We start from the raw sequence: 24,154 nt of genomic DNA, 5'->3' as shown, positions 1-24,154 counted from the left end.
CAACTGCATTAAGAGGGAATCGAACCCCCGGCGGGTCGATGGCAACGACCCAGGTTACCACTACCCCATTAATGCTGCACTGAACCACGTGGATAAGATATACAGAATCTGATCCTATAGTAGTATAGTCTCCCGCTGCACCGTCTATGTACGCAAGGGCACACCACATCATGCGTTGTGTTATCGATGGAATAACCGCCGACCTCTACCAGGACGAGCACTACCCACTCTTCCTGCCTCTGCCTGGTATAGCCGATACGCCTCCCGAAGATGGTCGGGGGAAAGTGGCCCACTTTCACCTCGTCGTGCCTGAACTGCCCGGCCTACGAGGGCAAGGTTAGCCAAGGAACGGGAACGTCACCAACAATGTTTCATACCCTTCTCTACTATCTCCCCTACAAACACCTTGGCAAAGCCTGCTATTATTTGTGCCACGGGTTGGGAGACTTGCTGACCAGTCGTCTGTTGTATTACCTAGACCACACATCAGTGCATTCTCGACTGCTGCTACAACATGCGCACTCTTCGAATGGCTTGCTTTGGTAACGCATGCCTCCTGTACGCTTCGAACCGATCATACTGAGCAGCACTGAAATTGTCCATGAGGACTCTACCGCAAACGATGAATTAGCCCAAACAAAAAATCGTTTTATTCTGATCGTGCGGTACAAACTTCAAGTTATCTTTACTTTCGCTCTGCCAGGAGAGTTGTGCAGAATAGTCATCGTCTGCCATAGCGGGTAGAATCTCATCCTCTCCGTCGTCGTCACCACCTTCAGGTTTTGTAATTGCGACGGCAGGATTTCCAGCCGCAGGAACAGTACCAGCAGTGACAGTCTTCTCCGTGGCCAGGATGATTTCCTCATCGCCGCTGTCTATCAAGATGTCGCCTGCAGCGGTAGGAGTCGCCGCTGTTGTAGTAGGGTTGGGGTACAGCAGCAGACGGCGATGCAGTTGCAGCAGGTGTCGCCCATTGTAGAGGTGTGAATGCACTCGAACTCGCTTGTGGTTGTTGAGGAGTTGCTCGGCCAGTATCCGAAGCAACGTTTGGGAACGCGCCACGAGGTTTACGACCGCGTTTTGCACCTGTCCCACGCCCTCGCGGTGCGGAAATTGGCGTAGAGGGTGCAGACGGTCCTGGTGTCATCTGGATGAACGGTGTATTTGGATATGCCATGATCGTCGTCGGCGTCGCACTGCACTGGCAAGCCCAGCGTCACGCCTTAATCGACGAGAAACAAATAGTCGCAAATACTACATGATTAACCCCTGACATTATGGACTGGGCCTGCACTGATAGTTCTGGGTGTACGCCAGGGTAGACGGTTTCTCTGGCTGATTCTGAGAGTCTTTCCCTGAGGCAGTTTGTCTGGACTACCCACTGGATCTGAGTGGTCGTTGCTTGGTTGGCCCACTAACCAACGGGCCAGTTTGACCAAGCAACGGCAAACAGGCTGTCGTTGCCTCGGGTCTGCAAACTCAACGCTCGACGATGGCCCACGCAACGTCACCAGCTGAGCCGCGCTCACCGTCGCCGTCATTCTCACAGTCCTCGGTCATCCTCGATGACTCGTCCTCCGCTAGCGAGGCAGGCGAGGTTTCCGCACTCCCTGTGGAGAAACGTGGTTCACCAGGACCATCTTCCGCACCGCCAGCCGACCCCGGTGACACCGTAACATGTCTATGGGAGGACTGCGGTGATGTATTTTCCCACCTGCCCACTCTCATAGAACATATCCATAGTTGTGAGTGCGCTTGCGGGGGCCTACATACCATCCCCTAGCTAACGACTGTTGGTCTTACTAGCACATATCGGCGTGCACAAATCGAATTACACGTGCGAATGGGCCACTTGCAGTCGTCGCGGCCTTGCGCAGACGTCGCGGTTCGCTCTTATATCCCACATCCGGTCGCACACCGGCGAAAAGCCCTTCACTTGTTCTCGCCCCGGTGGGTTCCCCTCTCCTCACATCGTTGGCTCTCCGGTTTGACAGCCCCATCGTTAATAGAATGCGACAAGTCTTTCACCCGCTCAGACGCACTTGCAAAACACATGCGCCTTCAGCACAACATGCTTCCTCCTCCCTCTGGACGTGGCGGTTCCCGGAAACGAAAACGCGGAGATTCCCCACAGCCAAGTCCCGCTCATGGCCTATCGACTTCCGGGCCTGCGGACACCTCCGGATTTAACACTTTTAAGGTCGAGCCTCGATCACCCTCAGAAGTTGGCATTCCTGGTGCAGATTACTTTGACTCTCACCCTCCACCTGGCCAAGAAGACGGCCACAACGAAGACGGCATGGAAGACGACGATGGTGATGACGGATTACCTCCCCATCTCGTTCGTTTCATGGACCCACAAACTGGTTTGGTGATGGGCCGGTCACCTAGTCTGGTCAAATATATCATCCAGAAAGCAAAGATGCGTTATGCATTGGAAACGCACGCTGCTCTTCTAGAGGAGCTGAGGTACATGTTTGGGCTAGAGTTTGGACACACTACATAGCTAAATGTGATTTTCCAGGGTGGCACGAGCACAAGCAAAGGAGGAGAAGATGAAGAAGGAAGCCATGCTGGATGACTTGCTCAGAACTGTATTTGGGTACCGCCACCTCACAGACTTTTATCCCCTCCCTAATGGCCTTTCTGCTTCTTCCCGTTTCTAGCGAGGAAGCTGCCACGCGATACCTCATGACGGATTCGTCTTCACCTCTAATGAACATGCGATCCAATCATGGCGATCCTCAACATGCCTACCCGCCACCACCACCCTCACACCACTGCCGTAACCACCAGAAGCCCTATGCCCAAGTATCATACCCGCATTCATAGTAGGGGGACGTGGTTGTAATTTGCTTCATCTGTTGTTATCTTATTTGTCGTCGCCTTTTGCTTGTCACTCCATGTGTTTTTAACATAATTTCAAGGTCTGTTCTGCTTTCTGGGACTAGCTGGCAAATGCGCCTTTGAGTGTAATGCGTCATAGAGGGATAGTCCTTGACAGGATTCGGAGTAAGATTATTCCTTGACGTTATCCTAGTCCAGGTCTGGGAAATGGTTTGTTTGTGTTTTTACCGGCTCGGTTGTCGTTGTCTCGGTCCGTGCCAAAAAGTCACCATCCCCACGCAATCCCTATTATTGTTGGGAGGATGGTTCTCGGGACAAAATTGTCCGCGTACCATTCCTGTGATAACAGATTCACATGGACCATGGACGGTGCCGGTCAGTGCGCGCGTCACTTGGTTCCAGACGTCACTGACGTGTGGGAGTTTCATTGGTGCGAAAACACGTTCGAGCGTCTGGTATTGCAGAGGGACGCAGACCATGGGGAAGATGAGAGAGGAGGGAGTGGGCCAGAAACATGTATTTTGCACTGCGTTAGTTACAGACATCGACTAGGCGTCACACAGTCGCGGTCCGTTGCAATGATATCGAGTTTCTCTGTGAATGACATATTCATCACATCATTTGTTTGTCCCCGTCGCGTCCACGGACGCCCAGAGGGATTATGCCAGGGGAATAACAAATTCTGAGTGTACCAAAGTTTTTATCGTCTCTGTTTCCTTCTTGCACTGTTGGGCTTTCGCATCCAAGGCGCTCGTTCACAGTTCGCCAGAGGGCTTTCTCCGTCTCATCTTCCGGGAGGGTGGCCAAGTCAAAGTACAGGGAAGCATTCTCCAGTAACCTATGATAAAGTAGGTTAGAAAGGTAATGACGCGATGAAGTAGACTCCAAAACTACCATTCGGCGCGGACTTCCATGACAGTCCTGATATACGGTCGAGTCTTCAAAATGAACTCGCTGCGTATTACCTACTTTGGTTGTGTGTCCATGCTACAAGACAGATGTAATACTACGACCTGACACAGACAAACGAGCCGCCATTAGCTACAGGTCGACAACCTAATTTTTATATGAAAACACATTGCCTGGTTATCTTGTGAGCCGCCCTTCTCGCAATTCTTTGTGGGGAACTTGCACGGAGAAACCACAGCACAGAGCGGGCCGATGGCAAGATGGTGCTTCTTTCCATCTGCGATGTATACGAGCTCGATTTCAAAGCGCTCCATCGTCCACTTGAGTTGCTCACGAACATTCTCGGCCTCTGGAAGTGCCCGAGCAAACAGGACGCAAGTTCCAGCTCATGAATCATTATATTAATCTGCAGGACGCGGAACGAATTGAGTTGGGGAACTGACGACTCTCACTTGAACATGGAGCTTACTCCGGATATAGCTGTTGTAGACGTTAAGAAGTGTAAGATGGTCGCTATCTAGGACTGTGAAAAGTGCCTTGGCTGCGTCGACCTCCCTACACTGGTTGTTCTGCCGGAGCCATGTATTGGGAACTGATAGATTGTTCAGTCAGGACGTCCGTTGCATGGGAAACGAGGAGAACCCTACTAGACAACATCGCAGTGATGGTTAATATTTTCGTTGTCACATCTGAATTCTGGATTGACAGTCAACATCTTCGACAGCACAATCCGAGAACGTATTTGAGGGTCTAGCAGGAACACTGCCATGAGGGTGCCCAGCGTCGTCCGATTGCCGTCGTCGTCCAACACTGCCAAATTGTTTAAAATTTCAAGTTCACACATGAGATTTCCGGCAGGGGGGTGTCCACATCATCGGATCTTACGAGAGCCTGTTCAAATGTTCAGCAACGGCAGACTACCGCCCAGAGAGGAGAGCTCACTTTGACTCTTGCCTTGACCAGTTCCGGTACCGTGCTAGATAAATTACTCCTTAAGATCTCTGGGTGTGTCTGATTCTCCGCGACATTCGTTGATACGACCGTTTTCCTGCAGGGGGACCGTCCGGTGTTGTCGGCGGTGGAGGTGGATCGAATATACGCTGCTGCTGCAGCAACGGAAGTGAAGAGTAGAGTGGTACACAGAACAGAGGCCCGACAGAGTCCTGATCCTGAGTGATCAAATCGTCTGTCCAGTTTACTCTTGCAATATGCTTCTTCGATTTACTCTTCGTCTGTCAGGCAGAGTAGAATGTCTTCAGGATCCTCTGCACGGTGGATCATCCAAACAGTCCGAAGGAGCCTCGTCGTAGTCGGGCTCTGATTCTCGAGTATAAAACACCTCTACAGGATGCATGCGACCAGGCACTTTGAACAGCAGTACCTGCGAGTCAGAATAAAGATCAAAGTACTTTTGGAACTTGAGTGTACCCAAGGTCGCGAACATGGCGACAATGTTCAAGCGGGTCGTCTCTTCGCGAGGTTCTTTAAGCCACCCATGAGGATATCGCTAGCGGGAGTCCGTTTGTGGGCCTGGTCCAGAATGATTGTGGAATACCGTTTTAGGTCGTGGTTGTTCGTGGCCTCCTGAAGGAACACACCATAGGTCATGTACCTGAGAAACATCTTTCCCGGTTCTGTCATACATATCGAGTAACCAACTTCTCGACTCAATTCCACTACTATGTAGATAGCCATGTCTAAAGTATCCCTGCCATTAGCCGACTCACCGTCCATTTTCTTCGGCGACTGGTTTCGCGACGGACATGGCAGTGACATGTTGTGCTTGCGTACAGGCGATGAGTTTACCCTTGGGATGGAGCAACTCCGCATAAGTGACAAACTGTGATATTCTACGCGATAAAAAGAGACCAAATTGATAGGTCGCAGTTCAAAATGACATGACAGAAACGTGTCTTGGTGTACCACTTACTGCGTTGTCTTTCCAGTTCCAGTTTCGCCTACCATGTCAATAATCAGGTTTGCGCTGAACTACAAGCGGAAGGGAATTAGAGAGCACCCAAATCTTTGACACTGATCATCTTCAGGAACTAGGCTATCTGCGAGTATACAGCTAGTTTTTTCCTTACCTCGAGTATCTTCTTGTACTGAAGTGTGTGGAATGCCTTGGTGAATGGATTGACCCCATGTTCCTGCAAAGGATAGTCCGTCAGCGCATCCGTCGAGGAATATCTCACTAGCATGTTCGTTTCGCATACCAGAGCTTTGCAAACTTGATCGCCTTTCACTTCCAAGGAACGATGCCAAAGACCGGCCCGTGTGCTACAGGCGTTGACATGCGATTGGTACGTGTTCTGCAGGAAGCCATGACCCAAGCGAGTTGATGATTGCCAACCGCAAAGGGTAGTGATCTTCGACTCCCCCCTTCCGTATGGTTCCGTCTGCTAGTCAGACATGGTGGGGAGACTTGAGCATGGGTCGCCAATGGTTCAAGGGTAAGATTCTCCCCAACCACCTTGCATATTGTAAACATCCAGTCAGTCCCCCAGACCACTCGTTCCAACCATCGGCTTGTTGTGTCGGTGATATGGTATGTTTCATTAGCAGAAGTTCACGGCTAGGCAAACCCCGCGATCAATTGGGTACGACCCGTCGACCTGGGGCCTCAAATCTCCATCATAAACCATTTGGCGGTATGATCTGTCACGGAGCCCACCCATGGTAGGTTACGGCTCTAACCCTTGAGCGCCTGAACAATTGCGCCGTCGTATTTCAAAACACGTGCGAACCCCATCTTGTCCACCGGGCACTACAAAGTACGCAAGATCTAACTGCGGTTCAGCAGGCCTTATCGATAGATGCAGGTTGCCTGGGATCGATTAGTTTTATGGACGTCGACTTTGAAATACAAAGTACACACCTGTTATCACCGGAACATGGGTCCCATAAAGCGGGAAAAAGGTTTTCTCGCACAGAATCGTTCCGCTTTTGCTTTGCACGAGAAAATTATGCGTGAGATTACAATTGTGTTAAACTACACGGTTCATGTAACCACCTGCCCTCGTTTTGTAGATTTATCCCAGCGCGCCGCACGGATTCCCTATATCTTGCCCAGGCTGTTTTGAGTCACCCCTGATCAATTTTTGGATATAGCTCAAGCCTCAAGGCGACAAGATTCGCCGCTCGATACCTCATGACGGATCTGTCTTCGCCGCCTCCCATGAGCATGCGTTGTCATGGCGATCCTCGATATCCCTATCCGCCCCGACTGCCCTCGCACAATTCCGTAACCGCCAGAAGCCGCATGCCCAAGCATGATGCTCGCATTCATAGTAGGAGCGTGTGGTTGTAATTTGCAACATCTGCTGTTCCCTTATTTATCCGTCGCCTTGGGTTTGTCACTTCTTGTCTTCTTACACTAATTTGAAGGGCCGTTGTCTGTTATGCCTCTTGGAACTATGAATACATGCGCATATTGATGTGACGTATCAGGGAGGGAGCATTCTTGACAGGGAAAGACAAGTTCTACGTGTACAACTTTATCGTTTCTGTTTCCTACCTTTGCTTCCCCTTTGCTTGCCAGCACGTTCGTTCACAACTCGCTGAAGGGCTCTCTTGGTCTCACCATTTGGAAAGCTCGCCACATCGTAGTAAAAGGGGGCATTCGCTAGTAACCTATGATGCCGCGGGTGAGATTGGGGACAGGATGGAGCAAAGTATAATTACCATTCAGGGCGCACATCCGTCACAGTCCGGATATACGGTCGAGTCGTCAAGACGAATTCATTGAATAATACCCATTCTGGTTGCGTGTCCAAGCCACAAGATGGATGTAAGCTCACGACCTAACCACACAAGTGAGCCACCGTCAGCTGCAGGTCGTCAACCTGGATGCAGGAATACATTACCTGGTTATCTTTTACAGTTAAATAGTTGCCTTTCTCCCCTTCCTTGTGGGCAACTTGCATGAAGAAACCACAGCACAAAACCTGCCGGATGGCGAGATGTCGTTTCTTCTCATCACAGATGGATATGAGCTCGATCTCAAAGCGTTCCATTGTCCGATTAAGTTGCTCACGAACGTTCTCGGCCTGGGCAAGTGCCCGAGCAGAGAGGTAATTAGTCCAAGTCCATGACTTGTCATATTGATCTGTAGGACGCGAGAAACGAGTTGAGATGGGAACGCCGCAAGTGTACTGTAAAAGACTTACTTTGGATATAATTGTTGTAGACATTGAGAAGTGTAAGGTGGTCACCATCTGGGACTGTGAAAAGTGCCTTGGCTGCATCGGCTTCCATACGCTGGTTGTTCGGCCGGAGCCATACATTTGGGACTGTTGTGAATACCGTCCGGTCAGGGCGCCGCTCGCATGAGAAATGAAGCATCGTACCAGATAACATCGCAGTAATTGTTAATATTTCATTGCTACATTTGAATTCTGGACTGACGATCAACATCCTCGACAGCTTGAGGAAGAGTGATCAGACTGGGAAGACCGTCTAACCGCACAATCCCGAAAACGCACCTGAGGGTCTAGCGGGAACTCTGCCATGAGCGTGCCCAGCGCAGTCAGATTACCGTCGTCGTCCAACGCCGCCAAATAGTTCAACAGTTCGAGCGCACGCATGAGAGTTTCTGGTGCGGGTGTGTCCACATAGTCGAATCTTACAAGATCCTGTTTAAATGACTAGACTGCCGCATCGCCCAGATAGGAGCACTCACTTTGACCCCTGCCTTGACCAGTTCTAGTACAGTGTTAGCTAAATTACTCCTTAAAATCTCCGGGTGTGTCTGTTCCTCCAGCTCCGACATGAAATCCTTTTCTGTGTACAATCTGAAGCATTTCCCCGGTCTCGTCCGCCCAGCACGTCCAGCACGTTGCTGTGCAGAAGCCTTCGATATTGGAGTTACCAGTAAACTCTCTACACGGATCCTAGGGTTGTACACCTTTTGCTTCGAGAACCCAGGATCGACGACATAGACGATCCCATCGATAGTCAACGAAGTCTCCGCGATATTCGTTGACACAACCGCTTTTCTGCCAGGAGGGCCATCTGGCGTTTTTGGCGACGGAGGTGGGTCGAATATACGTTGTTGCTGCTGTGGCGGAAGTGAAGAGTAGAGCGGTACACAGACTAGAGGCCCGACAGAGTCTGGATCCCGATTGATCAAATCGTCTGCCTCCAATTTGATCTTGCGACATGCGTCTTCGATCTCCTCTTCTCCGGTCAGGAAAAGCAGAATGTCGCCGGGATCCTCTGCACGATGAATCATCAAAACGGTGCGGATGGCGGCCTCGACGTAGTCGGGTTCGGGTTCTTGGGTATAAAATATTTCCACCGGATGTGTGCGACCGGGTATCCCGAACAGTGGTGCCTGCGAGTCAGAATGAAGACCAAAGTACTTTTGGAACTTGAGTGCATCCAAGGTGGCGGACATGACGATAATTTTCAAGTCGGGTCGTCTCTTGGCGAGGTTCTTCACGATACCCATGAGGATATCGGTGGCGAGAGTCCGTTCGTGGGCCTCGTCAAGGATGATTGTGGAATACCGTTGCAGGTCAGGGTCGTTCATGGCTTCCCGGAGGAGCACACCATCGGTCATGTACTTGAGAAATGTCTTCCCCGGTTCTGTCATGTCCTCAAAACGTATCGAGTAACCGACTTCTCTACCAAGCTCCACTACTACGTGATAAGTACGTCTGGAGTGTCCCTGGCATTACCTGACTCACCATCCATTTCTTCTGCGACGCGTTTGGCGACAGACATCGTAGTGACACGTCGTGGTTGCGTGCAGGCGACAATTTTGCCCTTGGTATGGGGCAAGTCCGAATAAGCGACAAACTGCGGTATCCTATCGGTAAAAAGAGAACATTCGATAGGTCGCGACTTGAAACAGAAAAATGTATCTTGGAGCGCCACTCACTGTGTTGTCTTGCCAGATCCAGTCTCGCCTACCATGACAATAATCTGATTGTCCTTGAACTATACGAGCGGGATGACGTTTGCGGTTAGCAACCGGGAGGGATTTTCATGGGCGCCCTGGGGCACTGATGAGGGAGCCAAAGTTTAACACTCACCATCTTGAGGAACCGGTCCATCTGCGAGTATACAGGTAGTTTTTTCCTTGTCTCGAGTATCTTCCTGTACTGTGGAGTGTGCAATGCCTTCGTAAAAGGATTGGCTTCATGTTCCTGCAAACGACGTCAGGGCATCCGTCTAAAACGATGTTGCTGGCTTGTTCGTTTTTCATACCAGAGCTTTGCGAACTTGATTACCTGTTGCCATCCGAGGGACAAAGCCAAATAGCGGCTCCTTCGCTGCGAGCATTGGGGAGCGATTGGTACGTGTTCTGCGGGAAGCCATGAACCAAGCGAGTTGGTGGTTGCTAATCGCAAAGGGTAGTGATCTTCGACTCCCGCTTTCCGTATGGTTCCGTCTGCTTGTCAGACATGGTGGGAAGACTTAAGCACGGGTCGCCAATGGCTCGACGGTAAGGTTCTCCCCAGCCACCTTGCATATTGTAAACATCCAGTCAGTCCCCCAGACCACTCGTTCCAACAATCGACTTGTTGTGTCGGTGATACGACATGTTTCATTGGCGCAAGTTCACAGCTAAAAAAAAAAACCCCGCGATCAATTGGGGGACGACCTGGGGCCTCAAATTTCTATCATGATCCATTTGCCGGTATGATCTGCCACGGAGCCCATCCACGGTATGTTGCGACTCTAACTCTTGAGCGCCTGAACAATTGCGCTGTCGAACTTCAAAGCGTGTACGAATTCCATCCGAATGACTTGCCCGCCAGGTGCAAAGTAACGTCTAACTGCGATTCAGCAGACCTTATCGATAGGTACAGGTTACTTGGAGATTATCCGGGATCGGTTAGTTTTATAAACGGCGGCTTTCAAATACAGAGTACACACTTGTTATCACCGGAACACGGGTCCCCGACCCCCATAATGTGGACAAAGGTTTTCTCGCGCAGTATCGATCCGCGAAAATTTGTACGTGAAATTACAATTATGTAAGACTACACGGTTCATGTAACCACCTACCCTCGTTTTGTAAGTTGATTACAGAGCGCGTCGCACGCAATATACTAAGATTCCCTATATCTTACCCAGGGTATTTTGAGTCTCCCCTTAGCTTTTGGATATGGATAAGACTAGCTGCACAATACCTCATAACGGAACTGTCTTCACCGCCTCCCATGAACATGTGATCCAGTTAAGGCGATCCTCGACACGCCTATCCCTTGCACACTTCTGTAACTACCAGGAGCCGCACGCCCAAGCATCCTACTCATATTCATAGCAGGGGAGCGTGGTTGTAATCGCCTTGTTTGCAAGGTCACTCAAACCCGAAAATGAGACGCCTTTGTCGACTCGATCCCCGCATATGCCTCTAAATCAACTCCGCACGGCAAATCCGACCAGCCACGTCACTTACAACAGCTTAGTACAGCTCGAACTGTACATCGTCTTCACGGCTCGTATGTTGCTGTTTCCTGTAGTGCATTGGCGTGGGCAGCGCTCCGGCGTGGTAAACAAGGTGGCAGTCAGCGGGACGGCCCTGTTCTAGTTTGCATCGTCTGCTGTTTTCTTATTTGTCTATTGCCTTGGGCTTGTTACTTCATGTGTTTTTACATCAATTTGAAGGGCTGTCGCCTGTTATGCCTCCTGGGATTACGAGTGCATGTGCATATCGATGTGATGCATCACAGAGGGACATTCTTGACAGAGAAAAACAAGTTCTAAGTGTACAACTTTATCACCTCTGTTTCCTACCTGAGCTGTCGGGCCCTTTGCTTCCCCTAAGCTTACCAGCGCGTTTGTTCACAACTCGCTGAAGGGCTCTCTTGGTCTCACCGTCTGGAAAGCTCTCAACATCGTAGTAAAAGGGAGCATTCTCTAGTAACCTACGACGCCTTGGGTGAGATTGGCGACAGGATGGAGTAAAGTATAATTACCATTCAGGGCGCATATCCGTCACAGTCCGGATATACGGTCGAGTCGTCAAGACGAATTCATTGAATAATACCCATTCTGGTTGCGTGTCCAGGCCACAAGATGGATGCAAGTTCACGACCTGACACGCAAACAACCGAGCCACCATCAACTGCAAGTCGTTAACCTGGCTACCGGAATACGTTACCTGGTTATCTTTTACAGTTAAGTAGCTGCCCTTCTCCCCTTCCTTGTGAGCAGCTTGCATAAAGAAACCACAGCACAGAACCTGCCGGATGGCAAGATATCGCTTCTCATCCCCGATGGATATGAACTCGATCTCAAAGCGCTCCATTGTCCGCTTGAGTTGCTCACGAACGTTCTCGGCCTAGGCAAGCGCCTGAGCAGAGAGGTAATTAGTCCAAGTCCATGACTTGTCATATTGATCTGCAGGACGCGAGAAACGAATTGAGATGGGAACGCGGCAAGTGTACTGTAAAAGGCTTACTTTGGATATAATTGTTGTAGACGTTGAGAAGTGTAAGGTGGTCACCGTCTGGGACTGTGAAAAGTGCCTTGGCTGCATCGGCTTCCTTACGCTGGTTGTTCGGCCGGAGCCATACATTTGGGACTGTTGTGAATATCGTTCGGTCAGGGAGCCACTCGCATGAGAAATGATGAGATCGTACCAGATAACATCGCAGTGATGGTTAGCATTTCATTGCTACATTTGAATTCCGGACTGACGATCAACATCTTCGACAACTAGAGGAAGAGTGATCAGACGGAAGGAACCGTCTAACCGCGCAGTGCGAAAACGCACCTGAGGGTCTAGCGGGAACTCTGCCATGAGCGTGCCCAGCGCCGTCAGATTACCATCATCGTCCAACGCCGCCAGATAGTTCAACAATTCGAGTGCACGCATGAGAGTTTCTGGTGCGGGTGCGTCCACATAGTCGAATCTTACAAGATCCTGTGTAAATGGTCAAAAAGTATGAACTACCCCGTTGCCCAGGTAGGAACACTCACTTTGACCCCTGCCTTGACCAGTTCCAGCACAGTGTTAGCTAAATTACTCCTTAAAATCTCTGAATGTATCTGCTCCTCCATCTCCGACATGAAATCCTTCTTTGTGTACAATCTGAAGCATTTCCCCGGTCTCGTCCGCCCAGCACGTTGCTGTGCAGAAGCCTTCGATATTGGAGTTACCAGTAAACTCTCTACACGGATCCTAGGGTTGTACGCCTTTTGCTTCGAGAACCCGGGATCGACGACATAGACGATCCCATAGATGGTTAACGAACTCTCTGCGATATTGGTTGATACGACCACCTTTCGCCCAGGGGGACCATATGGCGTTTTCGACGATGGGGGTGGGTCAAATATACGTTGTTGCTGCTGTGGCGGAAGTGAAGAGTAGAGCGGTACACAGACTAGAGGCCCGACAGAGTCTGGATCCCGATTGATCAAATCGTCTGCCTCCAATTTGATCTTGCGACATGCGTCTTCGATCTCCTCTTCTCCGGTCAGGAAAAGCAGAATGTCGCCGGGATCCTCTGCACGATGAATCATCAAAACAGTGCGGATGGCAGCCTCGACGTAGTCGGGTTCGGGTTCTTGGGTATAAAATATTTCCACCGGATGTGTGCGACCGGGTATCCCTGAACAGTGGTGCCTGCGAGTCAGAATGAAGACCAAAGTACTTTTGGAACTTGAGTGCATCCAAGGTGGCGGACATGACGATAATTTTCAAGTCGGGTCGTCTCTTGGCGAGGTTCTTCACGATACCCATGAGGATATCGGTGGCGAGAGTCCGTTCGTGGGCTTCATCAAGGATGATTGTGGAATACCGTTGCAGGTCGGGGTCGTTCACGGCCTCCCGGAGGAGCATACCATCGGTCATGTACTTGAGAAACGTCTTTCCCGGTTCTGTCATGTCCTCAAAGCGTATCCAGTAACCGACTTCTCTACCAAGCTCCACTACCACATGATAAGTACATCTAAAGCATCCATGGCATTATCTGACTTACCATCCATTTCTTCTGCGACTCGTCTGGCGACAGACATCGCAGCGACACGTCGTGGTTGTGTGCAGGCGACGATTTTGCCCTTGGCATGGGGCAAATCCGAATAAGCGACAAACTGCGGTATTCTATCGGTAGAGTCCATTCGATAGGTGGCAGTTCAAAACGACAAGACAAAAAAATGTTTCTTGGAGCGACACTCACTGTGTTGTCTTGCCAGATCCGGTCTCGCCGACGATGACAATAATTTGATTGTCCTTGAACTATACGAGCGGGATGATGTTTGCGGTCAACAGCCGGGAAGGATTTTCACAGACGCCCCAACCTGGGGCACTGATATGGGAGCCAAAGTTTGATACTCACCATCTTGAGGAACCGGTCCATCTGCGAGTATACAGGTAGTTTTTTCCTTGTCTCGAGTATCTTCCTGTACTGTGGAGTGCGCAATGCCTTGGTAAAAGGATTGACTTCATGTTCCTGCAAATGATAACGTCAGGACATCCGTCCAAAAGGAAGTTGCTAGTTTGTTCGTTTTTCATACCAGAGCTTTGCGAATCTGATTACCTGTTACCGTCCGAGTAACGAAGCCAACGAGCAGCTCCTTTGTTGCAGGCGTTGGGGCGCCATTGGCACCGGTTTTGCGGGAAGCCATGAACCATGGGAGTTGGTAGTTGCCAATTACAGAGGGTAGTAATCTTCGATTGCCGCTTTCTGTATCATGGGGTCCGTTTCCTTTGGGACATGATAGTGGGAATGAAAGCTTAGTCGCCTACCCAACCATCTCGCATATTGTAAACATCCAGTCAGTCCCTCAGACCACTCGTTCCCACCATCGACTTGTTGTGTCGGTGATATGGCATGTTTCATTAGTGCAAGTTGAGTGCGAGTTTACAGCTGGGCAAATCCGGCAATCAATTAGGGTAGGACACGACCTCAGATTTCAAAATTCTATGAAACTGGCCATGATCCATTTGAAGATACAACTATCACGGCACCCACCCATCGGTATTGATGCGGCCCCAACGGCGAACCCCATGAACAAAAGAAGCAAGGCATTTTCCTCCGTTTTCCTTAGATCGCCGATCCGACAACCTGTCCGGGTGCAAAGCGACACCTAACTGAGGTCCAGAGCTTATCGCTATGGTACAGGTTACCTGAGGATTGTCCAAAATCAGTTAGTTATATGGACGTAGGCTTTAAATATAGAGTACCACCTGGTACATAAGTGTCGGAACCGTCTAACACGGAGTCTCAAATGACGCAAGTGCATATGTAAGCCAAAATTCAGAGTTACTAGAGCAATACTAGAGCGCTTGAGTCGTTTGGGTTTCACACGGTGTCCAGCCCCGAGCGCTCCAAGCTTCAGCTCTAGACTACTGTGTAGCACTACTGATTACTAGATACAATCGGTGTGGGGTCCTGTACCAAGCGATACCCCACTATATCCCTGAACGCGCGATCGCCCGTCCACCGCCTTCCTGCCGGCTGTTTTAACCGTCTAGGTCTACTGACAAATGGGTGTTGCATTACAAAGAGAAAATAAAGGGGGGGGGGCTTGCACGCTTGTCACCAGAAGTAGGCCAGTCGTCGCCGAAATCGAGATCTGAGTGGATAGACGACGTAACACACAACGGTGAAAAGAGGAAGCACAGAGTAAGTAGAGGTCGTATTCGATGTCAGCATTTATCGGAAGCGAAGATTGATCCAGCCCCGTTGTCCACGTAGGCAGGACTAGGTCTCCAGAAAATATCGAGGTTGATAATGTTGTCTAATACGCAAAATTTAAGGTAAAGAACTCTCTGCTGTTACAACTCAGACCCATGATCAAATGCAAGCTGGCAGATGCGCCGAGAGACGCATTCCATTCTTTGCTCGTAACATCTAGCCCATGTATAGCATGTGTGGTCTGGTCGTACTTCAATGCATTTGCCACGGTGAATACTGCTTGGGGAAAAGACGCTTACAGACCTGGGCCTGACGGCGTCCAGGAATATCGACAACGCTGAGCTCGCGCTTGATCTGAAATCTAATACCCGAAGTTGTTGACTTCTGCGTAGCCTTCTGAATTTACATAAGCATTCACCTAAGCTCAAGGATGGGACGCGAGACGGTTGGGAAGGTTGTCGTGGGTATGTGGGGGAGCAGCAAAGCGGACGCTCATGTTGTCGTGGACTAGTCTAGTCATCGCACACTATGCGGGGCTTCGGAGTGGTTATCGAATCAGCCGCCAGCGGCTCCAACGCAAATCTGATCCCACCGCGACTACAATGATGATAGATATTTCGAACTAATGACCGTCCCTGTGCTTGCAGCAGAATTTGAAGTGGCTCGTGGTAACCATGGTTTGGATCTGTCACCTCGAGACCGTTTTTGTCACCCCACGGTTGACCAATGTTCAATTCGCTAACACTATCATGAATGATACACAATGTTACTCCAGGAAACATACAGAGCGTAACTAAGGCATCACTTATTCTTACCGCCTTAAACCCTAGAAAACTAAACTTTAAACGTCCAGATCATCAATCAAACCGTCCTTCAGCCATATTGTTCAATCTATCCTCCTCAGAATTCAACTTCCTCACGAGGATCCAGAAAATGACGCCAGAAACGCCACATATAACAGCGATGGAACCGTAGTTCCAGACGAGCAGCGGGTCAGTCGAGAGGGCTACCGCAAGTGGTCAGTATGCACCCCACGTAGCAATGCACGACAAGGTACTCACAAACGAAGGCTTCGCCCATGGCAGATGCGATAGCATTCGTAAAGAGGAGCATGGACATGACAAGTGACCGCATGTTCCTCGGTGCCTTAGTGAACGCATACTCCATGCTCGTGATCGAAGCAAAGATCTCACTAAACGCAATCAAAATATATCTGAAGATATGCATGGGTGCATTGTTGTCAGAAAAGAGAGACGAAGCGAAAACTCAAGTACTTACGATCCGCTCTGAATCCATACGTCCAAGGAGGATACCAACGGATTCCCGTTGTTGTCGACACAGGTACCGGCATGGTACCCACATGGATTTGTCTGATGATTAGGTATCCATCAGATGTTTTCACATAGGAACATGGGAGGTTACCTTGTAAATGTAGTGCTGGACGACGGCCGCCCATACCATTGCTGCAGCACCGGTATAGAACCCCCAAGCGATCCTTTGCAGGGGCCTAAAATTGATCCTCCATTGGACGAGAGCTGGGTATAACTGGCAGAGCCGTCGTAAACCATAGATAACCAGGGAAGGAGACAGGGTACTCACGACCAAGTCGCACAGCGGGATGAAGATGATGAGAGCCAAAGGATCCAGGTCAGGAAGAACATCGTTAGGTAGACCGTGTGTGCTCATGGTGGCAGCTTGCGACGTCAAATTGTTGTTCAATTGGTTGTACGACAACCCTGCAAGTTCCGTTCCGCATCATCGCCCACCATGCATCACAAGCAGCAGCTCACAATAAATCGGGAACCACAAGAATACGAGACAAGCTTTAAACCCGCGCCGAAGTTCTTCCACCCAGTTATCATCAAACTTCATCCACGCCGGTTTCTCACCAGCCACCTTGCTTGGCTTAGCACTCTCCCAGAAGTCGTCGGCGGTGAGGTTCTGAACAGTCTTGATAGGATTCCAACACCATCGTCCGCGCATGGCAAATCGCCAGACACGGACCGCAGTGACGAGCACTGAACCCGTTGGTGGTGAAGTGCAATACTTGCCATGTCCATACCACAAGCCCAAAGGAGAGAGCAGTAGAACAATGGTCGGAAGCGTATAGGCCAGCCAGTACCCGATGAACTGGACAGGAAGGTTGAACAATCAAACGAAGATAGCAACACCATACAACTCGAACCTTTTCCACGTATACCATACCCACCTGACCGATGAGCGCGCCGATGTTGATGAAGAAATAAAAATACTAGTGCAACATGAGCTCTAAATCACAAGGACTGAATGGCATCACATCTGACCATGTAAATTCTAGACGTTGTCAAGCTGGGGTCCACGATCACGCGTTCCCCTGTCTTTGTTACCGAGACAAACATCTTTGTCCGGCGGTACTGTTCCGCCACCAGAGGGGAGATATTGGACTTGAACCCGCCGGCCCCCATGCCGGTGACGATCAAAGAAAGAATAAAAAGACTGACAGAGGCATTGCCTCCGATGATAACAGGTACGGCCGAGATAATCATGATAACTTGGCCAAGCATGGCAATTGCAACGCTCACGCAAACAGTTTTGTAACGACCCCAATAGGTGTCCGCAACGTAGGCACCTGCGATAGGTGTTATGTACGTCCTGAGTAGACGTGAGACGTCTGGTTGTGAGGTGAGCACCCGCTGGGCATTACACACCAGAATTGATAGAAGGTCGTGAGACCCGTGGACATTTGTTGACCTCTTCCAAGAGCACCAGATTGGCCATGCAAACCGCCTGCGCCGGTGGTTGAATTGGGTGGAAGTGGTTGTTGAATGAAATTTACCTGCCACACTTAGTGAGGCACTGTCGAATATTCGGCAAGAACGAAGCAAGACTTACGAAGACCGCAGTTGCACCTATCACGGGAAAGAAAGTTGAAGAGCTGATACGAAAAGTCAAGGAACACACACCATAGTACTACACATGACGCAAAATTCCACAGTGGGTTCGACTTCAAATATCACAAAAAACAAATACTCACAGAAAATCGCTCAGCCAGTCCCACGACGGCGATCACTGCCAAAGTATGTCAGGGGACGCCGGTACATGTACAAGAATAAAAACTAACTGTAAACAGCCCACGGTATGGTGTCTGACACTCTGCGAAGAGTGATGAGCTCTTCCTCGGTTGGAAACTCCGATCCCTCGCGAAGGGGATCAACCTTATCGGCAATTGCATCTGACGTCGTACCCTTCTTTTGCAAAGCATAGTCGTAGGTGATTTTCTCATGACGTTCGACCTCTGCCAAAGCAACAGGAATCTCGCGGTCCGGTTCCAAGCCGGCCATTCTAGACGTGAATGTGGACAATAGTCTATGAGGAACTAGTAGGGAAAGAGATGGAAGTCAAGGAAATACACACGAGGACAGACGATATTCATGCGCGTTTTTTTATTTTAAAGGAAATGGACATATACGCGAAAGGGGGAAGCGAACGTTGCGCTTCACACAAACACTCCCGTGAACACCTCGATTGGGAAGGTCTAATCACGGACTGAGAGAAGGTCCGACTATTCTCCACCGACGGAAGACCCGAGTTACATAACTAGAGGACTGTCATACTGGAATTCTAGACTCGAGGCAAAGAAAGTGCATGCTCACGAATCTTAATTTCTTCCTAATCACCTCCTGGATCTGGCTCTTACGATCTTAGCCCAAGAACTCTACACAGTAGTAGTTGTTTACAGCGAGGGACGGAGTCATGCTCCATCGACCGTGAGGGCCATCAGAGTTACAGCTAAATTGAAAATGAGACATACCAAACCAGCAGAAATAATGGAATGACACACCTTAGAGTCGATGTTTTTTCACCATCCCCAGTATAATCAGTACACGTTACTGCGAAGAGTGAGGGGTATCGTCGGAAGCTAGTACATGCTGAGAGGGAACAGGGCCAAACAAACGCTATGGGTCCACAGTGAGCCTTACACAGGACATGTAACCTCACCTGCAGTTAGCTAATGGAGCACAGATATCCACCTTGTGTCTCCACTACGCCCCCAATAAGACGAAAACTGATTTCGCAGGTATCGCATGAGATTGGATCCGACAGCAGTCAAACGGATATGCCAAGTAGACACCAAAGATACGAATCGTGGCGAGAGATTTGGTCAAGATACACCAACCGGAGAGAGGAGACCGATAACCAGTGATCACCCTCATGGCGAAGATGGGACCATCTAGGAGGAGGCAACGCCCAGGAACCTAGCCCAAGTACCGTCAACACGGCATTCTAAGTCTTACCAACCTGAACAGTCCAAAAAGAGTTCGAGATAGAGGGGACACCTATGTGACAAAGCATGCAGAGGCGAATAAGCAAGACATGTAATCTCACCTGTGCTTTACTACATAATCGGGCGCAGGTACAGTAAACCACTAAGGGACCCATACCATCATGTCGAAATCTGACGAGGCAACGTTTGATCGTCGGAACACAGCGGTGCCTAAAATTCTAGGAAGAGAACCCGACTACCGTGGTGCTGCTGTCACGTTGTTCGCAAAGCAGAAGCTGATTCGCTCGGCACAATCTCCTATGATTAATATTCTGATAGCTCGTCATTACCCCATCCTCCATTTCGAGTTAGATAGCATGTTGTGAACAAACGATGGTTAACGCGTTAATGCGTAATGCCTTACTACCCCTAAACCCGGAGCAACTTCGTCACGGTCACAGTGCCATCAGTGACATCGACCACAACCAACCGACGCGTTCTGTGGCCACAATATTCTGAATCCTCGATCTGGTCCTGCAAGGTACCGGTGCTTCGGCCAATCACAATGATTGTGTTAAAAAGAATGTGCTCAAACATTTGTCAAGTTGAATTATCAAAGCTTTGGAGGAAGGTAAATACTCTGTTTGATCGGTCACCTTGTACCATCAAGGTACTCCGCATTGCCATAAGTTAGTGGTGATTCCGTAATTGCACCCCTGTTCAGTGCAGCTCGTTTTACATCCACCCACAGATCTGACTAGACAGATTTAAAAATTCTCGGGGACCTAACGTTTGCGGCGAGAGTGTCAGCCAGCGCCATATGTAACCATCCCCTGACGTCGCATATTCAGCTAGCATACCGCGTGGCATCACTGTTGTGACATCGAGCACTCTGGATGAGGATATGTCAAAGATGGGTAATGTCCTTTTCGAAACGGCGTTGTGCGTTGGGTAGCAGTCGGAATCCACTGAGCTGAGACCTCATAAAGGTGAGGGTCATGCAATGGTGCCCTAACCGTCTTGGTCCCCACTGTTATTCTTACCATGTTCATTATGCACATTCTGGTACATCTACTCGCGTTTGGCTTGATTAACTTTTATTTAGCAACGGCAACCGTTATTGGGCCACAATTACACCGCGCCCCATCCAAGAATGCCCTAGGTCCCGTCTCAACCATCGAGATCTTGAATAGGGTCATTTCACCGGATGGCTTTTCTCGATCGTAAGTCATGCCCCTGTGAACGTCGGAATGTCCATGTTTTGACACCTTAAAGGGCAGTGCTTGCTGGTGGGACATTTCCCGGGCCTCTAATTCAAGCGCAAAAGGTGCTGTTCATTTTTCTTATTTCCAGCGCATCTGGGGTTAATGCTTCCACACAAGGGTGACGAATTCTTGATCAATGTTACTGACCTACTGAACGATACCTCCATGGATATCACAACAAGCATCGTCAGTTCACGACTAGATGTGCTTTGATGGTACCAGACAAACCGACGCTCTGGATTTTTTACAGCATTGGCACGGCATCCTTCAGCACCAGTCCAATTGGGCCGACGGAACCGCATGGATTACTCAGTGCCCCATACAGCCTACCGGGAGCTTCTTGCATAGGTTCACTGTACCGGACCAAGCCGGGACATACTGGTATCACTCGCACTTGTCGGCTCAGTACTGCGATGGATTAAGAGGACCGCTGGTTATCTATGACCCAGACGATCCCCTTGCTGATATGTATGACGTTGATGATGGTAGGGTCATTTCCTCATTCGTTTGAGCTTAATTGATGATCATCATAGAATCGACCATCATCGTACTTTCTGACTGGTTCGTCGTTGGGATCTTGCAAAACATTTCTTTTAGTTGACTTCGTCCTGTATAGGTATCACAAACCCTCCCCGCTGTTGTACAACCCTCCCTTCACGCCGGATTCTACTCTGATCAATGGACTTGGTCGTTATCCAGGTGGTCCGTCTTCACCACTCGCTGTCCTTAATGTCACACAAGGGCAGAGGTATCGGTTCCGGATTATCGGGGCATCTTGTGACGCATGGTTTAACTTCACAATCGATGGCCACAGCATGACGATTATCGAAGCAGATAGCAACGAAGTGGAGCCAGTAGTCGTTGACTCACTTGCGGTGCATGCGGGCCAGCGTTATTCGGTCGTCGTCACTGCCGATCAACCCGTGGACAACTACTGGATTCGATCTGTGTCCAATTTCCCTAATCAGACCTTTGACGGAGGACTCAACTCGGCCATTCTGAGGTATGGTGGTGCACCCATTCAGGACCCCACGACGGACCCAGGGCCGTACGTTCTGCCGTTTGATGAAAGCACTCTTCATCCTCTTCATGGCAGTGGTGTACCTGGTACTCCTGGGTAAGGTAACGCGGATGTCAATATTAATCTCATCACGGGTATCAACGCTGCTCAGGGAGTGTACACCATCGATGGTGTTGCCTTTGTTGACCCTCCACTTCCCGTACTCCTTCAAATTCTTAGTGGTGCTCTGAACCCTTCACAACTGCTTCCCAACGGGAGTGTCTATGAGTTGCCAGCCAACAAGACGATCGAAATCAGCATTCCGGCAACTGATCTCACCCCGGGGGGTGCACTGGGTGGTCCGGTGAGTCGGCTTCAACGGGATGTGCCCTCGGTGGACTGACTGGAAGCTGTGCTGAATAGCACCCTATACACCTTCACGGGGTATGTTGCATCCTTGTATTGATGTTCAGAATTTCTCTGATACTTGATTACAGCATGCATTTGATGTCGTTCGTGTAGCTGGCAAGAACACCTACAACTACATAAATCCGGTGCGAAGGGATACAGTGTCGCTTGGAAGCCAAACGCAGAACGACAATGTAACTATCCGTTTCACCACCAATAATCCTGGCCCTTGGTTTTTCCACTGGTGGATAGCTTCTTTTTTTTTTCCACCCCATAATTTCTAACCACGGTTTGACTCTAGCCACATTGATTGGCACCTTCACAAGTGAGCAGACGAAAATCGTCTATCCTTCCAATCTAACCAACATGAAATAGTGGATTCGCTGTTGTCATGGCTGAAGCCCCGTTGTCAGCCGGAGTTCAGGAAAGTAAAGCCACTCCAGGTCCGTTATCAAGACTTTCGAGCCCAATAATCAGATTACTAACTTATTTCAGAGTATTGGTACAAACTGTGCTCCTCACAAAGCATCGTAGCATAAGTGCATGACATGGTTCTCATTGGCAGTAAGTATGCACCACACACATCGTAATCACGCTATTACAATATAGCGGATTTCCGGAACTTTTATGTACAGTTGATCAATGTCTCGTCGCCGTCCTCGTGCGCGTAGACATCATATGACTACGAAACCTTTGATAACTACATGCATAGACCCACTAGTACGTTGTGTTAGCATACCTGTAGGGGTGGAATGGAATTGTCTGGGATCACTTTGTATGACACCCATGCATCATTGGAGGTGCCTGCCAACGCTAGCGTTGTCTTTCCTCACCTGGCAAAGCTCCGAGGGAGTTAAATAAGCCCACAGACAGCCGAACTTGGCACGTCAGAAACCGTCTTTCATTGCCTGCATTCAGTACTAGATAAAGCCAAGACGCAAGCATCGCAACCGCAACATACCACGAGGTCAGGAGCTGATTTCGGTGGAGCCGGCACAGATGTGCGCGATTTGTGCAAGTCCACGATTCTCTGTCCCTATCTTTTGTCCCGTTTTTTAGCCACCTGTCTACAACTTCAATTACCATCGTCGTCGTATCGGATGTATCCGACTGACACCGAACGGAACGCTTTGGCTTCTGCTTATATGGTACCTGGAGCTTCTCGCCATACTTTGTGGCGAGCTTCATTTGTCCTTCTGCACGAACGATCACAGCTAGACCATCCAGATAGAGCTTTCCGGGACCCATATCAGAAGCTGAAGTTGGAAATAAGTACCCATGACGAATTTTGCCATCTGTGAGTCGCAGGTCCATAACTCGACAATGAAGAGACGTGTCACAGACCTTACTTGACTGAAGAAGTTTTTCTGGTTGCCTCGTCCATGGTAACAACCATTTTCCTCCTCAAGGAGTCTTTGTATACGCAAAACTATCAGGGCCATTGTTTGCCAGAAATGGGACTTACTGTAGCGCCTTTTGTCAGCCCAATCGTGACCCTCCTATCCACCATGGTACCAAGGATCGTGACTGACTTCGGTAACGTGGGAGCCTGGTGTTGAAGCCACTAGCTGTGAAGACAGGACTATCTGGGATAAGCGCCGCATTATTAAACCCCCAGTGGGTGGTAGGTCGGCCAGGTGGACAGACCCTCCAGTTGATTGCTGATACATGTGACAATCATCAGGACAAGAATGAACGCGATACCCCAGATGCCCCGAGAAGGACTTAATATCATCTCAAAGCGCGTTGATATCCTGTCAGCTGAGCCTGCAGGATATGACTTCTCAGAGTAAAGGTATATCAGGCAACCTCCAGGCATGCGACCAACTTAAAATGATATAGATCACGAACTTTGCTCTTCGCCCCAGCCAAACATGTGGAAAGA

At 49.6% G+C, this 24,154-nt stretch overlaps 8 protein-coding genes and 1 non-coding gene across 9 annotated transcripts; 2 read left to right on the top strand and 7 right to left on the bottom strand.

The window, feature by feature from the left end:
- Positions 1–4: 4 nt before the first annotated feature.
- F5J12DRAFT_t101 lies at positions 5–75 on the bottom strand. Its single transcript has one exon. It is a non-coding gene; the product is annotated as a tRNA-Gly (tRNA).
- A 56-nt stretch (positions 76–131) lies between these two features.
- On the bottom strand, positions 132–1,191 carry F5J12DRAFT_825829 (TAFII28-domain-containing protein). The gene is made up of 5 exons (XM_051745488.1): positions 935–1,191; positions 674–861; positions 523–610; positions 378–474; positions 132–323 (listed from the first exon to the last, which is right to left on the bottom strand). Exons 1-5 carry the CDS (start codon positions 1,175–1,177, stop codon positions 181–183), a joined length of 759 nt encoding a protein of 252 aa, XP_051600828.1. The 5' UTR covers positions 1,178–1,191; the 3' UTR covers positions 132–180.
- A 102-nt stretch (positions 1,192–1,293) lies between these two features.
- F5J12DRAFT_825825 (uncharacterized protein) lies at positions 1,294–3,163 on the top strand. The gene is made up of 4 exons (XM_051745487.1): positions 1,294–1,745; positions 1,807–1,950; positions 2,010–2,469; positions 2,525–3,163. The coding sequence occupies exons 1-4, from the start codon at positions 1,493–1,495 to the stop codon at positions 2,664–2,666; spliced, it is 999 nt and encodes a 332-aa protein (XP_051600827.1). The 5' UTR covers positions 1,294–1,492; the 3' UTR covers positions 2,667–3,163.
- A 296-nt stretch (positions 3,164–3,459) lies between these two features.
- Positions 3,460–6,434, bottom strand: F5J12DRAFT_782222 (uncharacterized protein; the record flags this gene model as incomplete). Its single annotated transcript, XM_051742693.1, has 16 exons — positions 3,460–3,685; positions 3,742–3,768; positions 3,817–3,834; positions 3,925–4,141; positions 4,226–4,348; positions 4,444–4,566; positions 4,599–4,647; positions 4,699–4,804; positions 4,982–5,097; positions 5,138–5,263; positions 5,369–5,390; positions 5,484–5,606; positions 5,687–5,745; positions 5,844–5,906; positions 5,973–6,158; positions 6,342–6,434. The coding sequence occupies 16 exons, from the start codon at positions 6,432–6,434 to the stop codon at positions 3,460–3,462; spliced, it is 1,677 nt and encodes a 558-aa protein (XP_051600826.1).
- A 715-nt stretch (positions 6,435–7,149) lies between these two features.
- On the bottom strand, positions 7,150–10,290 carry F5J12DRAFT_53344 (P-loop containing nucleoside triphosphate hydrolase protein). The gene is made up of 11 exons (XM_051739916.1): positions 9,970–10,290; positions 9,795–9,908; positions 9,641–9,699; positions 9,447–9,568; positions 8,438–9,396; positions 8,241–8,390; positions 8,106–8,181; positions 7,926–8,048; positions 7,623–7,864; positions 7,441–7,559; positions 7,150–7,389 (listed from the first exon to the last, which is right to left on the bottom strand). The coding sequence occupies exons 1-11, from the start codon at positions 10,078–10,080 to the stop codon at positions 7,254–7,256; spliced, it is 2,211 nt and encodes a 736-aa protein (XP_051600825.1). The 5' UTR covers positions 10,081–10,290; the 3' UTR covers positions 7,150–7,253.
- Positions 10,291–11,488: 1,198 nt separating this feature from the next.
- F5J12DRAFT_825787 (P-loop containing nucleoside triphosphate hydrolase protein) lies at positions 11,489–13,816 on the bottom strand (the record flags this gene model as incomplete). Its single annotated transcript, XM_051745486.1, has 9 exons — positions 13,695–13,816; positions 13,360–13,644; positions 12,694–13,325; positions 12,488–12,637; positions 12,354–12,429; positions 12,159–12,295; positions 11,873–12,052; positions 11,688–11,806; positions 11,489–11,636 (listed from the first exon to the last, which is right to left on the bottom strand). The coding sequence occupies exons 1-9, from the start codon at positions 13,729–13,731 to the stop codon at positions 11,489–11,491; spliced, it is 1,764 nt and encodes a 587-aa protein (XP_051600824.1). The 5' UTR covers positions 13,732–13,816.
- F5J12DRAFT_53488 (uncharacterized protein) lies at positions 13,613–14,676 on the bottom strand. Its single transcript, XM_051739923.1, has 5 exons — positions 14,462–14,676; positions 14,230–14,399; positions 14,052–14,165; positions 13,695–13,951; positions 13,613–13,644 (listed from the first exon to the last, which is right to left on the bottom strand). Exons 1-4 carry the CDS (start codon positions 14,553–14,555, stop codon positions 13,889–13,891), a joined length of 441 nt encoding a protein of 146 aa, XP_051600823.1. The 5' UTR covers positions 14,556–14,676; the 3' UTR covers positions 13,613–13,644; positions 13,695–13,888.
- Positions 14,677–16,210: 1,534 nt separating this feature from the next.
- F5J12DRAFT_891920 (POT family-domain-containing protein) lies at positions 16,211–18,673 on the bottom strand (the record flags this gene model as incomplete). Its single annotated transcript, XM_051747531.1, has 13 exons — positions 16,211–16,359; positions 16,415–16,566; positions 16,632–16,723; positions 16,776–16,898; positions 16,953–17,089; positions 17,144–17,483; positions 17,539–17,604; positions 17,657–17,984; positions 18,041–18,168; positions 18,225–18,241; positions 18,296–18,302; positions 18,367–18,401; positions 18,454–18,673. 13 exons carry the CDS (start codon positions 18,671–18,673, stop codon positions 16,211–16,213), a joined length of 1,794 nt encoding a protein of 597 aa, XP_051600822.1.
- A 1,967-nt stretch (positions 18,674–20,640) lies between these two features.
- On the top strand, positions 20,641–22,808 carry F5J12DRAFT_891919 (laccase; the record flags this gene model as incomplete). The annotated part of the gene is made up of 12 exons (XM_051747530.1): positions 20,641–20,819; positions 20,872–20,923; positions 20,979–21,047; positions 21,112–21,346; positions 21,395–21,422; positions 21,478–21,978; positions 22,102–22,225; positions 22,285–22,305; positions 22,359–22,513; positions 22,571–22,594; positions 22,645–22,712; positions 22,765–22,808. The coding sequence occupies 12 exons, from the start codon at positions 20,641–20,643 to the stop codon at positions 22,806–22,808; spliced, it is 1,500 nt and encodes a 499-aa protein (XP_051600821.1).
- Between the last annotated feature and the right edge of the window lie 1,346 nt (positions 22,809–24,154).

This window comes from Pisolithus orientalis (assembly GCF_024613125.1).
Source record: "Pisolithus orientalis strain OTSU chromosome Unknown F5J12scaffold_11, whole genome shotgun sequence".
In the NCBI taxonomy this organism is placed as follows: Eukaryota; Fungi; Basidiomycota; class Agaricomycetes; order Boletales; family Pisolithaceae; genus Pisolithus; species Pisolithus orientalis.
This window is presented reverse-complemented; position numbering and strand designations above follow the sequence as displayed.